We start from the raw sequence: 13,937 nt of genomic DNA on the forward strand, positions 1-13,937 counted from the left end.
GCTATATTCAGCTAAGCTGCAAGCGGAATATTGGATTGGGTCGGCTATTCAGGGACTGCCTGCAGTACCATATTTATTCATCCACTCACTGGTCGCACCCCCTTGCTCGAGTTGTGGCCACAATTAACCGATCGTGTAATGTCGGCGATATTCTTGACAATGAAGCAGAAAATTTGACTTCAAGCTCAGTAAAGGATTGGTCATGCTGACTGATTAACTGCAAGCCAGAGATGTGACCGCCGAGGGTGAGCTCCCTTTGAGCTTCGGGGGAGGCAGTGAATATGCCGACACTGGTTCGTCACTGACGTCTCATTCATCGCAAGCCTTTCCAGAAATGGCCATTGCAATCGAGAAAATCATCACAAAACAGGTCTTTTTAAGAGATCCAATAAGATTGCGTTGACAGGGGTTGGAGTGGATGAAGAATACGATGCAACTCACGCCATTCTAGCCAGCAGCAGCCAAGACGACTTGCGACCGGGACGATCGAAATGGCGAGCATGTCAAGACGGGCTGACAAGCGACCCACGCGGGGAGACGATAAGCCAGACAAATCACAATAAAATAGTAGACTAACGAGATAACTATACGATCCATCAATCAATCAAATCCAGGAAATGTTCTCCTTCCGACTAAAATCTTCCCCTCGCCATTTTGGGGCTTATCACGCCATATCCACTCCCGCCTCGCCTGCCAATCAAAGCTTCTTCATCCTCAACCAAATTCTTCTCTCTCTCGCGACTTTGTTTACTTCTTAAATTAAATACTTCTCTGCTGCAGGGTTCGTCGATCCTTGCATTCCGATCGAGTCCTCTTCCGCTAGATACTGCTAGTTGGTTTCCAGCAGTTCGCCCTGCATCATGACGGCTCCGATATATCGCAAGGAGAAGCTGGAACAGGCGCCCACTGATGTGGCCGAGCTGGCATCCGACGAGTCCACGTCCAACGAGATCTGGAATGCGCTGGTGACCGAAGGTAGGCTGCAGCTCCATTGGTCTGTTTGAACCGAGGCTAAGTCGCGGGGATGCCGGGATATAGACCATCAACATGAGATCCAACTCCGAACCATGTCCTGGCAAAAGGCCGCCTGGTTGCTCGCCGGAGACCAAGTCTGTCTGGCCATCATGGCTCAATCCTGGTCACTCTCGTAAGTCAAGAGGGAAAATCTCCAATGGCCACGAAACTGATCATCATTGTCCCTCAGCGTGCTCGGATGGGTGCCCGGCATCATCACCATGGTTGTGTCCGGCGCCCTCTTCTGGGTCACCTCCCTCACCATGCACAAGTACATCATGAAGCACCCACAAATCAGGAACATTTGTAGGAACTCCTCTCTTCCCATGTCTCCTGTGATAGGATTCTGAGACTGACTCGAGTTCGTCACCCCGGACAGGCGACTTTGGCTACTATGTCTTCGGCAAAAGCCAGACGGCGTACATCTTTTCCGGCTTCATGTTGCTGGCTAACAACATCCTGCTGATCGGTTTCCACATCCTGACTGGAGCCAAGGTGCTTGATACACTGTCCGATCACTCCCTGTGTACCGTGACCTTCTCTGCGATCGTCATGGTCATGGGCATCGTCCTGTCCGCCCCAAGAACCCTGCGTCATGTCTCCTTCATGTCGATGTTCTCGGGTAAGTGAACTCATGTCACCGCAATGTTTGCAACCTGTGATTCGCTAACAATGTCAGCGGCTTGTATGGGTCTGGCCATCCTGTTGTTCCTCATTTTCGCGGGAATCGAGACGGCACCCCTGGACTTTCCGACCGATGGTCCTGTGCGAACATACGCCTTCCCCTTGCCCGGCACCAGCTGGGTGGATTGCATGAACGCCGTGCTGAACATCACCTTCCTCTGGGTGCCCCAGATTCTCTTCCCCACCTTCATCGCGGAGATGGAGCACCCGGAGGACTTCCCCAAGTCCCTGGCGGTCTTGGCCATCATTTCCACCGTTCTCTTCATCGTGCCGCCCGCCATCGGCTTCCGCTACCTGGGCCAATACGCCACTGCGCCCGCTTTTGGCAGTCTGGGTCTTGTTAAGTACAGGAAGGCCTCCTTTGGTTTTGTCATCGTGCCTACATTGATCATCGGCGCCATCTACGCCAACGTCACCGCTAAATTCATCTATTCTCACCTGTTGGGTACCTCCAGACACGCACACAGCAACACCGTCGTGGGCTGGGGAGTGTGGGCCCTGGTGATGATTGGCATCTGGGTACTGGGATTCATTTTTTCCGAGGTCGTCCCCAGCATGGGCGACTTTCTGTCGTTGCTGGGTGCCGCCTTTGACTCCTTCTTCGGCTTCATCTTCTTCGCCGTAGCGTACTGGCATTTGTACCGGGGGAAGCTCTTTGCGGGACTCGGGCGCACGAGCATGACCCTGCTGCATGCCTTCGTCATGGCTTGTGGCCTGTTTCTGTTGGGACCGGGTCTGTATGCGGCAGTCGAGGCCATCATCACGGATTACTCGGGGTCGGTTTCCCCGGCGTTCAGTTGTGCCAGTCTGGGAATCTGATGGGCGTTGTGATCCTTCTTCTTTCTTTCTTGTATTAATCGCTCAATGCGTCAGCATGCTGCGCTAAAGTTGTTATGATCATGATCCTCTCACGAGTTTCGAATCTCACGACTTTTGAGTTTTAGAATTATTCCTTTCAAACATTATCATGAACCTGAGGAGAGGGTGTTCCTCCTACTGTCAGCGCAACAAACTAGGCGTCGAACACGACATAGAAGAGATTATATTATATCTGAGAGGCGTAATGAAACAATTAAGGAAAACCAGTACCCGGCAAAATTACTCTTCCGCGGATAGCTTAAACGTCTGGTGGATACTAACATGGTTTCCATGATGCCACGATTCTCCCTCCGGGTTCAGTATCTCCTGGCTGCTATTGGCGTCACTCCGTGGACTCCCAGCCATCGGCGAGGAGACTGTGGTGACGGTGAGATGATCCATCTGGCCGGGGACGAGGTCTGGACGCCAATACCGGGGATCGCGCATACTCTTCTTCGAGACCTCTCCCGTCCAGCTGGACAGCGCGTATGGGCCATCGCTGGCCTGTTTCCCCGGGACCCGGCGGCCCTGAGTGCTGCTACCCTCGAGGAACCAGCGGCACAGGGCGCGTAAAGTTACGAGACTGCCAGCCGTAATTCCAAGACCGGTCTCAATGATGGACCAAATGGCGATCTGGTATGTGGAGTCTGTGTCGCGTCAGAAACGATGCATGGTGCCCAGCCGTGGAGCGGTCACTCACAGAGGAAATCGGTGTCTCCATAGAAGTGTAGAAATGGGAGTCGGATGATAACCGCCACACTCGCGCTGGAACCGGGTTAGAATATTGCGACGAGAGAATCTCAACGAACAGACACGTACATGGCTCCGAGACTGAGAATCACGCCCAGTGCGACCTTGGTGCGACCGTTCATCTGCAGTCGCCAAATCAAGAACACGGGCAAAATGCCCAGGGTCAGGTCACAGAAGATGGTGATGGCGCTGTACAAGTAGGCAATGGCCAGCAGTGTGTCGATCGACAGGCAGGTTCCCGAATGAGTGGGTTCAAGCCGCAACCAGAAATACGAGACGGGGTGGCAGTCGAACAGCAGAACCAGCCAGAACATCAGACCGATGGCCGTCACGACTCCAATAATGGTCCACAGGATGATGCGATGCGCTTGGCGCACTGTCAACCGCAGCAGGGCGAGGGCAATGGACACTTTGGCGACAGCAGAGGCCCAAAGATATAACATCTGACCCAGCCACCACCACTATAGTTCTCTCCATCTTAGATTAGAGGAATGCTTTCAAACATACAAAGGAGGAGGGAATGGATGCTCTTACCAGCATGGCTTTCTCTATCGTCTTGATACTGGTGAAGTCCAGCATCTTGTGACCCACTCCGGTTTTCGCTCCAATCATGCAGCAGGCGTTCAGGAAGATGAACAACACCTGGCAGAGAGTTAGTTCTCTTTCGGTTTCTCGAGCATTGTTCATAACATTTGGCAAGGCGACCGTACCAGCGCGACAATCATCAGGGCGTCATCCCATCCAAAGGCCCGCACCAAGTGTACACGGACAAACGTGCGCAAAGCCACTGCAACTGTGCCTATCCCCATCATCACCGCCGCGACGACGAAGATGGCGAGACTGCGGCCCACCAAGGGCAGCGACTCACTCATGCTGAACCACGCGAGATGTTGGTGGATGCAACTCGGGGACAGGGAAGGAGTCAAAACTGTCGCGGTGCACTCAGGGAATGTCGCGACTTTTCATTGCGGTGGGCATTTGGCTCGTGGGCCCGGCTAGATAGAAGCTGGAAAAAGCTGCTGTTTCAGCCACGCGGGTCCGGCTGTTGATGTGCGCGAAGCTGGCCATGATGGTAGAAGCGTCGTAGCGAACCAGTGGAGCTGTTTGGGCCCAGGAGCAGCGTTCCTGACTCTCGGTCGCACTCCAGCTGCATGGGTTGGGGCGTCCATGACTCTGGGCAGGCCCACTACGGAATATGCGAGATTGATCCTGACTCGGTGTCTTGGGGCTGGAACCAATGCGATGGGAGCATGAAGCAGTCAATGCGGGCGAGATCGATGCTAGCGGCCCTCGCTACCAAACACTCGCCGCCAACCCCAAGCCCGGCACTCCGGTTCATCCGTGAGGACAGTTAAAATTAGTGTATAATTATCATGATCAGGGGGGCAGAGAAGGATGATCTTGAGGATTATAATAGGCACCACGTGGAGGTCTCGTCTGCTCGGTCTCCCGTCCAACAGTTCGTCAGAGCTTCCACAGGGAGAGAGCACCAGATCCCGATGAGGCTATTGACAGCCGGCGCCCATTTGGACACCGAAATAGAAAGGAAGGCCCACACTATTACGGCGATTAATTTATCACCTGTCTCGAGTTAATACTGTCGTGCGGAATTCTCTACTAATCGAGCAGTATCTTGGGCCATCTACTCCGTATTTATCGATGATCTCCATCCCCATTCTTCGCGCCGACGATCCCTTCCTCTATCCCTCCTTTCTCCCTCACCCATAGTCATCCAGACAGAATACCTCACTCCACGTGGCTCACTGAGGCCGCGCTGCTGTCCTTTGACGCATCGGTACCTACCTGGGCATCCTTCTGTCGCTGGTATTCTGCTTCCTCGCGCTGCCGGTATCGCCAGGGGCGCTGCGTGGACACTGCGTCTGGATCTCGCGTAACCAGCAATGGTGGGTTAGAGCGATAGTAGTCGTCCACATCTTCCAGTGTCCGATTTGCTATCTTACGTCAGTAAGGGATAATAATCTAGAGGTACGTGAGCGACTCACCTGTCTCGGGATAGAAGAAGTAGAAGATGGGCAGACAGGCCGCGTTGGTGACTGTCCACACGATCCAGAATCGCCAGCCAATCTGCTGGATACCAATGGGGGTAATTTCAACAATGGCAAAATTGGTGATCCTAATCGCATGCTTAGCCGCCGTGAATAGTCCGCGCTCACTGCAAGCTGCACCTACCAGTTTGTCGCTGTCGACACGGCTGCACCCTTGGTTCGCATGGGCAGCGAGTTGATCTCGGTCGGATATAGCCAGGGCACCCCCAGCATCCCGATGCCGAACGCGATATAGTACAAAAAGAAGAACGCGACCGAAGCAGTCGCGTAACGGGAGTCTATCTCGGCAAAGCGGAGCAGAATGGTGATGATCAAAAAGCAGACGAACTGGCCGAAGGTGGAGAGCAGCATGAGCCCGCGTCGGCCAAATCGTTCGACCATCGTTACGGCCACACTAGCAAACACGAAATACACCGTCGCATTGCATGCGCTGAGCAGTCGCGACATGCTGTTGGAAAGTCCGACCGAGTTGATGAGCACCAGCGGGAGATAGTACGACATAATATTGATGCCTACGGTGCCATTTAGGTTGCAACTTTCGAAGAGATCAAATCAGAACAAAGCTCATACCCTGACATTGTTGCAGCGCCTGTGAGCCAGCTCCCAGAAGCAACCTTCGCAGGGTTTTTGTATCATTGGCAGATCGACCAGTCAACAAATCCCGCCAGGGCACCGCATTTTCTCGCTCGTACTGGATACTATAGACGATCTCGCGGTGCTGGGTTGCCACATAGGGATCGTCTTTCGGCTTCGCCTCAATGCTGGAAATGACGTGCAATGCTTCGTCCGTGCGGCCGTGGCATAGCAACCATCTGGTCATGTCAGCCTATTCAGACCAAAGGAGTACTCATGGCGCGCACATACCGGGGAGACTCAGGCAGCCAGGGAACAGTGACAGCAAGAACGACGATGAACACGAACTGAAGAGCAATAGGGAGTCGCCAGGCCAGAGCCCCGCCGTGGAAGGAAAGCCCGTAGTTGATCCAGTTGACGAGCATGAAGCCTCCAACATTCAAGGCCATCTCTAGAATGACCAGTCGGCCTCGCCAGGAGACCTGCGCGGTCTCAGTCTGCCATATGGGAGCTGTGGCCGTGTTTATCCCGTTTCCAATTCTGCAACTGTCAGCGAACGCCGTACCAGGGGCATGTTAGCTCTGACCCTAGAATAATTCGGCCGACAAACATCTGAGCGAGATGATACGAGCTCGCCTGCAAAATCGTGCCGACCGCCATAATAGCGGTCCCAATCAAAATCGACTTTTTCCGACCGAGCTGTTCCGAGATGGCAAAGGCGCAGAGAGCCCCGAGAAAGCAGCCGACATCATAGATGGCTGTGACGGTGGACAGGGTCGAGGTTTTAGACGGTCCGACCAGATCGTGGACCTCGAGAAAGTTCTGGGTAACGACCACGCCACCTGCCACGCATCAGATCGTGAGATCTGGGATTTAATTGCCGGGAAGACGTACTGAAGACCCCCTGGTCATACCCAAACAGGGTCATGTCCGTAGCACAAGCAACCTAGACAGTCAGTACTTGGCACAAGCTCGTTGCACCCCCGGACTTGTACCGTAATCCAAAAAGTCAGCCATCCTCCGACGAGCCCAAAATAGGGCTTCCTTGCAATTGAGTCAGTCATTGTGGTGTCAGTAGAGATATATCGGCCAAACTGAAGCGGGAAGGGGTGGGCACGCAGGTTCTTATGAAATGCGCAAGATTTACCCCAAGTCGACAGCGCGGGGGTGGGGTGCCATCGTGGGGGTTGTTGCTGCATCCAACAAGGCTGCATTTGGTGCCCTTGCCCCAGGGCTTAGAAGTAGATGACGAGGGTGGCAACTCGATGGTTACGTTACATTCGACAGCTGTTGGGGAGAGCAGTCAGTGGCTTCATTAAGCTTGCCGGACATGGCGTCATGATACTGGTTGGTATTGATTCAACATCCTCCTGTCGATAGCCGAGGATACTGAGGTTAAACTTCATCCCCCACGCTGTGCGATCTACGTGGAAGGAAAGGTTGGGGCGAAGGGGGTGTGGGAATGGATGCAGATGAAAATCCGGGGGGCATGAGAAGTGCGGGGAAGATAAGATCTCGGAGAAATGCGTCGATCTTTTCTTCCTCTTCAGCCTGTCAGGTTGCTTCTCCGCGTCTATCCACTCGTCTAGGTTTAGAATATTCTAAGTCTTGGTTGCATTGGTCGGCGCATTCCCCTCGGCAATGCTGAATCGTGGTACTAGTACTAAGCAGTAATTGCCTGGTTGTTGCTTTCCCGTCCTTCCTCCACTGGGTCCTGGTAGATGTCTTCTCTATCATCATAATCTACCTTCTTCGGATCCTCTATATCTATGTTGCATTCCCTTCAGAGACTCTGATACGAAAGATTGGTTCATTGATTTGGTCATCGGGCTTGGCTTTCATGGTAAGAACCCTCTGTCGCCGAGATTGAGCTTGGACGCTCTGAACGGATGGCAATGAATGAGGAATCTTGTTTCCGACCCTTGCACGAGTCACGATCGTGGACATGACTCAAGCTCGATAATAGCCCCAAGTAACTGGTGGGCTGCTCTATGTTAAGATCCTAATTAAGTACCATTGCTCAGCCACTGTGCAGTTTTACCTTTACCTTTACTGCTTTCTTCTTCACTCAAACACACAATATCTGTATTATTTACTACTGGTAGTATGATGTACACTAGCGCAGCCCTTATCTTTGCTGGTGGCTCGGGGGGAGCCGGTCCCTCCATTCCTTTACCAAAATCCAGTACCAGTATGAATGGTACAAATGCTGGAACTATGACCTGGCTAACTCGATTCATTGAGCATTCTGACCTAAACAGGATGGAAGGGCGACTCATCAAGACGGTTCGCAGTGTGGCAGTCATTGCATCGGCTGCTGTGGTGACACATGGGCTTACACATCTGGGCCTGTATTGCATCCTTTTCCTTAAGGTGCAGGCAGTTCACGCGTCGGGGGTTCTAGAAATATCTCGGGTTGCATTCCACAATCATACTCCAAAGATACCGAATACATGGTCCCAGCGCGATGCGGGATACCGAGGGACTCTCACGCATCTCTATCCGCCTGATTCTGCAAGCCACTGCAATCCACCATGTCAGGTACATGCAGAGTGTAACTCCTACCCCTCAAAGCGCACTAGAAGAACACCAACTATCAAAGATACGATGATATGGACTGTTAAGACAAGGCTGTCCAGCGCCTCGTCTACGGTCTTCCGAGTAATCCCTAGCTTCAACTAATAGTACGTGTTCCCGCTCACATTCATATATATACTATGTGTCTCTCTCTCTTTATATTCTCTTTTTCCACTTAAAAGGACAAGACAAGGTAAATAAGAGGAAACCGAACACAAATAATACAAAAGGTGATGATGATGAAGAAAAGATATGGCAGCAAGGTTTTGAAATAAGCGTACTTGGGGACCTTGTGTAGACAGACGCCCCTCCTAACGTGCCAATCCGGCCTCTCCTGGAAGTGGATGATTTCGGACTAAGGACTAGATTTCCGTCTCAAATATTTAATTCCGGGGACCATGCCTCACTAGCAGCATCCCTAACAGCCCGGGATAATTGAGTCCCTCGGAATTACTATCTGATCGAATCTCCAAACCCCGAGGAGGAGAGGAGGGGCTTGGCAAAGAAGTTGAACTTTCTCCCCTGCTTGGAATTCTCCACCGCCCCAGGCTTATCGGGAAGCGATCGGCTCGTCTTTTAATTTGTGTCTGGCGCTTGTGCGTGCAAGCGTGGGATTTCCCTGCATTTTCATTTGGTGCGGATCGGGTGGAGTGGAGCAGGGAGAAGATGATCAACTTGAAGAGACTGGAAATTTGGAGGAGATCGGATTAAGTCCGGAACGGAGAGAGACCCTCGTTCTTCAATCAGACGAGTCTCCCTTTCTCTCTCTTTCCAATCTCACCCACGGGGATTGGCCAGGCGCCACTTCCCTGTTGTGCTGCAATTTGACCTCGCACAGACCTACGGAGTAGAGTAAGCAATACACAACAATCGGGTGAAGAAAACACCGCGCCTATGAGGGCCGAACGGGAGCGGTCCGAACAGGCTCAAGCCAATCTTTCTTCACATTCCACACCCCGCTAGGAATAGCAATAATAGGCGGAGACAATTCCCTGGTCCCTGGTTCGGCAGCCGGACTCTCTGTCTTGTCCTCGGGATTACGGTGTGGCGCTTTGGACACGTCAGGGCCATGTGTAGCGAGTCATTCAGCAGATGGCACTGCGTCAGATTCTCAATCCATAGTTTAAATCCCATCCAAGACTCCTCATGGTTTCAAAACCTATCTAAACTCAGTAAGAAGGAGAGAAGAACCTCAAGCCATGAAGAAACCAGGGAATGAGCCAGCAAACCGTCCACTTTCTCCCAGAACTCAATTGCCTCTCCAAGCCAAACGAAAAGATGCGGAGACTCGCGGAGAAATCCTTCGCTGCCAAGACCGCCGGCCAGAATCCCCATTCCAACAATCTCCGAACCAGGCTTTTGAATGATGTCGGAGATACTATACAGATACCGAGTCTCAGCGGCGATTAGGCCAGAGACAGTCTAGTCGTGGCATCCTGTGTGCCAAGCCCATCCTTTCGGAGACCACTCATAAGCATGATAGATGAAGCTTCACTCGTGTGAGAGTGGTGTATACCTCAAGGAGGCGATACATCCAGGCCGTCCTTCCCTTAAACCCAGTATCGTGTATTTTGATATCAATTGACAACACGTAAGTCCAAAACCAGAAGAGTATCCTGTGAGTGGTGATATCCCTGCCCGAAGAGAGGTTCCTACAGGTGCCATCTCTCTTCTCCCAATCTATCTCCGGCGATGATCCGGATTACTCCTCTCACTCCTCCTTGGCAGCATCGCGGGATCCAACCACGGTCTGCCCTGAGTGGAGCAGGCAATGCTAATCCCTCAAAGCTGAAGCGTGGAAGGGGATGTCCAAGCGGTGCTAAGCATGTCCATCCCGTCTGGGCCGTGGAGTGATCGGCATGTGTAGCCGAAGGCCAATAACGAGAGCCCAACTTCGTCAAACTCATCAGCGACATTCCCTACCTCATTGGGAAGGCTATTGCGAAGCCCGAGGTCTTCTTCCGAGCAAACCCCAACGCCTATCGATCAATGCTCTCGCCATGAGACGCTCCACAGCAGCGTGAAGCTTAAGTAGGGCCACGCCCATCTGCTCAATTCTCCGAAAGTCGTGGTTCCTGCATCAACATAGTTCGCCGTTGCCGCCTCCAAGTTGGCACCGCATCAGGATGCGTTTCTCCTCTCTTCTTTTTTTCCCTCTCCTGAGCGGGCTTGCCGCAGCAGGATCATGTCCATACGCCAATATGGCGCGCTCGGATGAGCCGCCGTCAAGTCTGGGAGCCCGCGGCACTCCTGTTGCCGGAAAGAAGGGGGCGATGCTGATGAATCGCATTGCACCGGGCATCTCGGAGCTCTACGTCGCCAATGCGGACGGCTCCAACCCCCGGCTGCTGCTGGGCAACGAGAGCACCTTTGACTACCATGCGCAGTGGTCTCCAGACGGCGAATGGATTGTCTTCACCAGCGAGCGTGCTGGAGATGGTCAGTCGGATTTGTACCGTGTCCGTCCCAATGGCACCGACTTGCAGCCCATTGCCACGAGCCCTGCTGTGGAGGATGCCGGAGCCATCTCCCCCAATGGCAGTCTTGTGGCCTTTGCTGGCACCCTCGGCAATTACAAGAGCAACATCTGGATCCAGAATCTGGACACTGGCGCATTATGGAATGTCACCAACTCCACCGAGGTCGCGGGTGATTACACCCTCCCCGATGGCCACTTCCGGCCTGCTTGGTCGCCTGATGGCGAGTGGCTGGTCTTCACCTCGGATCGCAACACTCCGTGGCGAGGGCATAACAACATCAGCGGCTGGGAGCACACCCAGGAGTTGTCCATCTACGCCATCCGTCCGGACGGCACTGGCTTCCGTCGGGTGGCCAACCGCACGGGTTACTGTCAGGGTTCGCCTAAGTTCTCGCCCGATGGCAACCGCATCGTCTTCTATGAACTCCCCATGGAGCTCACCTACTATGCGCGCGTGGCCGAATCCGCTTTCTACGATGTCAACACTGCCATCGTGTCCGTGGACTTTGCCACGGGAACTGACCGGCAGGTGCATGCGTCGGGAGAGTCCGGCGGCATCAAACTGTTTCCTCAGTATGTTGACAACCAGACCATTGGTTACCTGGTCAAGAGCCTGCTCACCAATGCTACCTACCCGGGCTCTATCAACTACACAGCCGCGCAGCCCCAGGGTAGCGTGAGTGCCGCCTACCGCAACGCCTCGCTGGTGGGCTATCATCGCTCGCCCGCTTGGTCCCCCGATGGCCGCCATATGGTCTATGAGCACGTTGAGTGGGACCCCGTCCGGCCCATTAACAAGCCGCTGTACAGCTGGAGCAAGGACTGGGAGTACCGCTTCACCGACGTATTCCCCCAAATGTCCGCCCAGGGCAAGGTGGTCTACACCTCACAGCAGACGGTGAACTCCTCGCTGGTGACCATGAACGCTGACGGCACCGGCTCGAATGACATCTTCGATGGCTCCCGTTTCCCCGTTCGCGTCAACAGCTCCAATACCAACGGCACCTTCCAGGGCTCGTGGCGCGGCGATGGCGAAGTCCTGGCTGTCGGTCTGGGTGACTGGTTTGAGTATCGCTATGCCAACCCAGGCTGGGTGTACCTGGTGGCTGCCAACGGCTCGTGGGCGCGATCCATGACCAACGGCAGCACCAACGCCGGCTTCCCCACCATCTCGCCCGATGGCCGCTGGCTGGTCTGGCGTGAGTTCGCCTACAGCGCCAGTGAGGATCCCATCCCGCTAGGTCTGCGCCGCATGGACTTGACGACGGGCGACGTGGTGGCCCTCAGCTCTTCCTGGGACAATACTCCCATGTTCGCCCCCGATGGCTCAAACCGGATTGTGTTCACCCGTCGCACCAGCTGGCCCATCTCCGGACCGTTGGATGACAACTACGATGTCATGACCATGGCCGTGGACGGTAGTGATGTGAGGCAGCTGACAAAGTTGGCGTGCAATGATGCCCACGCTGTCTGGACCCACGAGGGCAAGATTGCCTGGGCGACGGGCATGTTCGGCTTCCAGGACGAGGCGACCATCTACGATAACAATCAGCAACCATACCCTTTTATCATGCAGATGGAGGCGGATGGGTCGAACTGGACAGTGCTGACGCAGAGTCGATGGGAGGACACTATGCCGTTGTATATCCCAAACGATCTCTTGGCGGCGGCCTGAAGAATGACATCGACCGGGAGATGCTCTTTCAAACATGTACATAGGTTTACAACGCGCTTGCGTCTTATCTGATAGAGATTTATCGGCTCTGCTTGCTGCAGAAGAATAGATACAGAAGTCCATTTTTCTCTAATCCTTCGGTTCCCGGCATCGTGCTCACTCCTTCAAATAAGCATCAAACCAGCCAACTGCCTGGGCGAAACTCTTCTCCTTGGCCACTCTCTGCTGCTTAATTTCCATGTTACAGCGAACAGCGTATCCATGCTCGACATGAGAATATACTGTTATCTCGTAAGGGTGGCCCAGCTCGGACAAGATATCTTCGCTCTCGCGACGCTTCTCGGTCGGGAAGAGATAATCCGACGCTATGAGAAATCAGTCTCTATCTTTTTGGCTGAACATTCAATCATGGAACTTACATGCGGCAGAAATGCTCAATGGACCCTGAATACCTTTCAACTCATCCACGTCCACATGGGTGGGATGGGCCATATAGCCTACGTCCAACAGCCCGGGTTTGAGGTAACGAGCGACGTACTTGCCCCCATAGCAGTATCCAACCCCTCCAATGCGCTGACAGCCCTGTTCCTGGCGCATGTATCGAATGGTTCTGTCAATGACTGGGTCTGTCACGGGCGGGAGGTGGTTTTGCAGCCAGGCCATGACGTCGAAATTCCCCTCGCGCTCGACGGGGACCGGATCCCCATGAAACAGGTCGGGCAGGACCACGAAGTAGCCATTGGCGGCAAATTGGTCGGCAATCAGCTGGGAATTGACCAGTTTGGGGCCGAAGATGTCGGAGAGAAATAGAATGGCATTCTGAGTTGATTTGTTGGGAGGGTAAGACACGTAGGTGAGGACTGGTGCAGGAAGCATGTACATTAGGATGCGACCTAGAGGATATCAGGATGGTGCAAGGAAGTGCCTTACTGTCATCTATTTTCTTCAATTCCCCCTTGGGAGTGCCACTGTGCAGATGGCCAGCGATGCAGCATTGGGCTGGAGGAAGAGAAGTCATGCTTTAACACTTGCTGTCACAATCAATGTTGCCCATGCAAACTAAGGAGATTTGGCCGGAAGGGATATGGAGAATATGAATGCTTATTTCACTATCCCGTCCCCGCCCCCGGGAGAGAACTGCCATTTCCGGTGATTGCATTGCCTGCGTATAGTAGGGCTTGCATCGCCATGAGCTCATCCTTTTTTATGGGGAAGGGGGAGTGGAAACGCCAACCGGGAGACACGGTGGCATCCCGGTTTC

The 13,937-nt window shown here is 53.6% G+C and overlaps 5 protein-coding genes across 5 annotated transcripts; 2 read left to right on the plus strand and 3 right to left on the minus strand.

The window, feature by feature from the left end:
- Positions 1–745: 745 nt before the first annotated feature.
- BDQ94DRAFT_14358 (transmembrane amino acid transporter protein-domain-containing protein) lies at positions 746–2,775 on the plus strand. The gene is made up of 5 exons (XM_026766268.1): positions 746–975; positions 1,039–1,147; positions 1,205–1,320; positions 1,394–1,636; positions 1,694–2,775. Exons 1-5 carry the CDS (start codon positions 861–863, stop codon positions 2,515–2,517), a joined length of 1,407 nt encoding a protein of 468 aa, XP_026627695.1. The 5' UTR covers positions 746–860; the 3' UTR covers positions 2,518–2,775.
- A 21-nt stretch (positions 2,776–2,796) lies between these two features.
- BDQ94DRAFT_177545 (uncharacterized protein) lies at positions 2,797–4,178 on the minus strand (the record flags this gene model as incomplete). The annotated part of the gene is made up of 5 exons (XM_026772931.1): positions 2,797–3,203; positions 3,257–3,321; positions 3,376–3,767; positions 3,841–3,948; positions 4,017–4,178. 5 exons carry the CDS (start codon positions 4,176–4,178, stop codon positions 2,797–2,799), a joined length of 1,134 nt encoding a protein of 377 aa, XP_026627696.1.
- Positions 4,179–4,729: 551 nt separating this feature from the next.
- Positions 4,730–7,009, minus strand: BDQ94DRAFT_177546 (general substrate transporter; the record flags this gene model as incomplete). The annotated part of the gene is made up of 8 exons (XM_026772932.1): positions 4,730–5,258; positions 5,310–5,440; positions 5,497–5,884; positions 5,943–6,184; positions 6,237–6,485; positions 6,532–6,787; positions 6,840–6,891; positions 6,941–7,009. The coding sequence occupies 8 exons, from the start codon at positions 7,007–7,009 to the stop codon at positions 5,053–5,055; spliced, it is 1,593 nt and encodes a 530-aa protein (XP_026627697.1). The 3' UTR covers positions 4,730–5,052.
- A 3,714-nt stretch (positions 7,010–10,723) lies between these two features.
- On the plus strand, positions 10,724–12,676 carry BDQ94DRAFT_169004 (tricorn protease N-terminal domain-containing protein; the record flags this gene model as incomplete). The annotated part of the gene is made up of 1 exon (XM_026771191.1): positions 10,724–12,676. One exon carries the CDS (start codon positions 10,724–10,726, stop codon positions 12,674–12,676), a length of 1,953 nt encoding a protein of 650 aa, XP_026627698.1.
- Positions 12,677–12,832: 156 nt separating this feature from the next.
- On the minus strand, positions 12,833–13,694 carry BDQ94DRAFT_158632 (dienelactone hydrolase family protein; the record flags this gene model as incomplete). Its single annotated transcript, XM_026768980.1, has 3 exons — positions 12,833–13,041; positions 13,096–13,536; positions 13,607–13,694. 3 exons carry the CDS (start codon positions 13,692–13,694, stop codon positions 12,833–12,835), a joined length of 738 nt encoding a protein of 245 aa, XP_026627699.1.
- Positions 13,695–13,937: the final 243 nt, after the last annotated feature.

This window comes from Aspergillus welwitschiae (assembly GCF_003344945.1).
Source record: "Aspergillus welwitschiae strain CBS 139.54b unplaced genomic scaffold BDQ94scaffold_11, whole genome shotgun sequence".
NCBI classification, from domain to species: Eukaryota; Fungi; Ascomycota; class Eurotiomycetes; order Eurotiales; family Aspergillaceae; genus Aspergillus; species Aspergillus welwitschiae.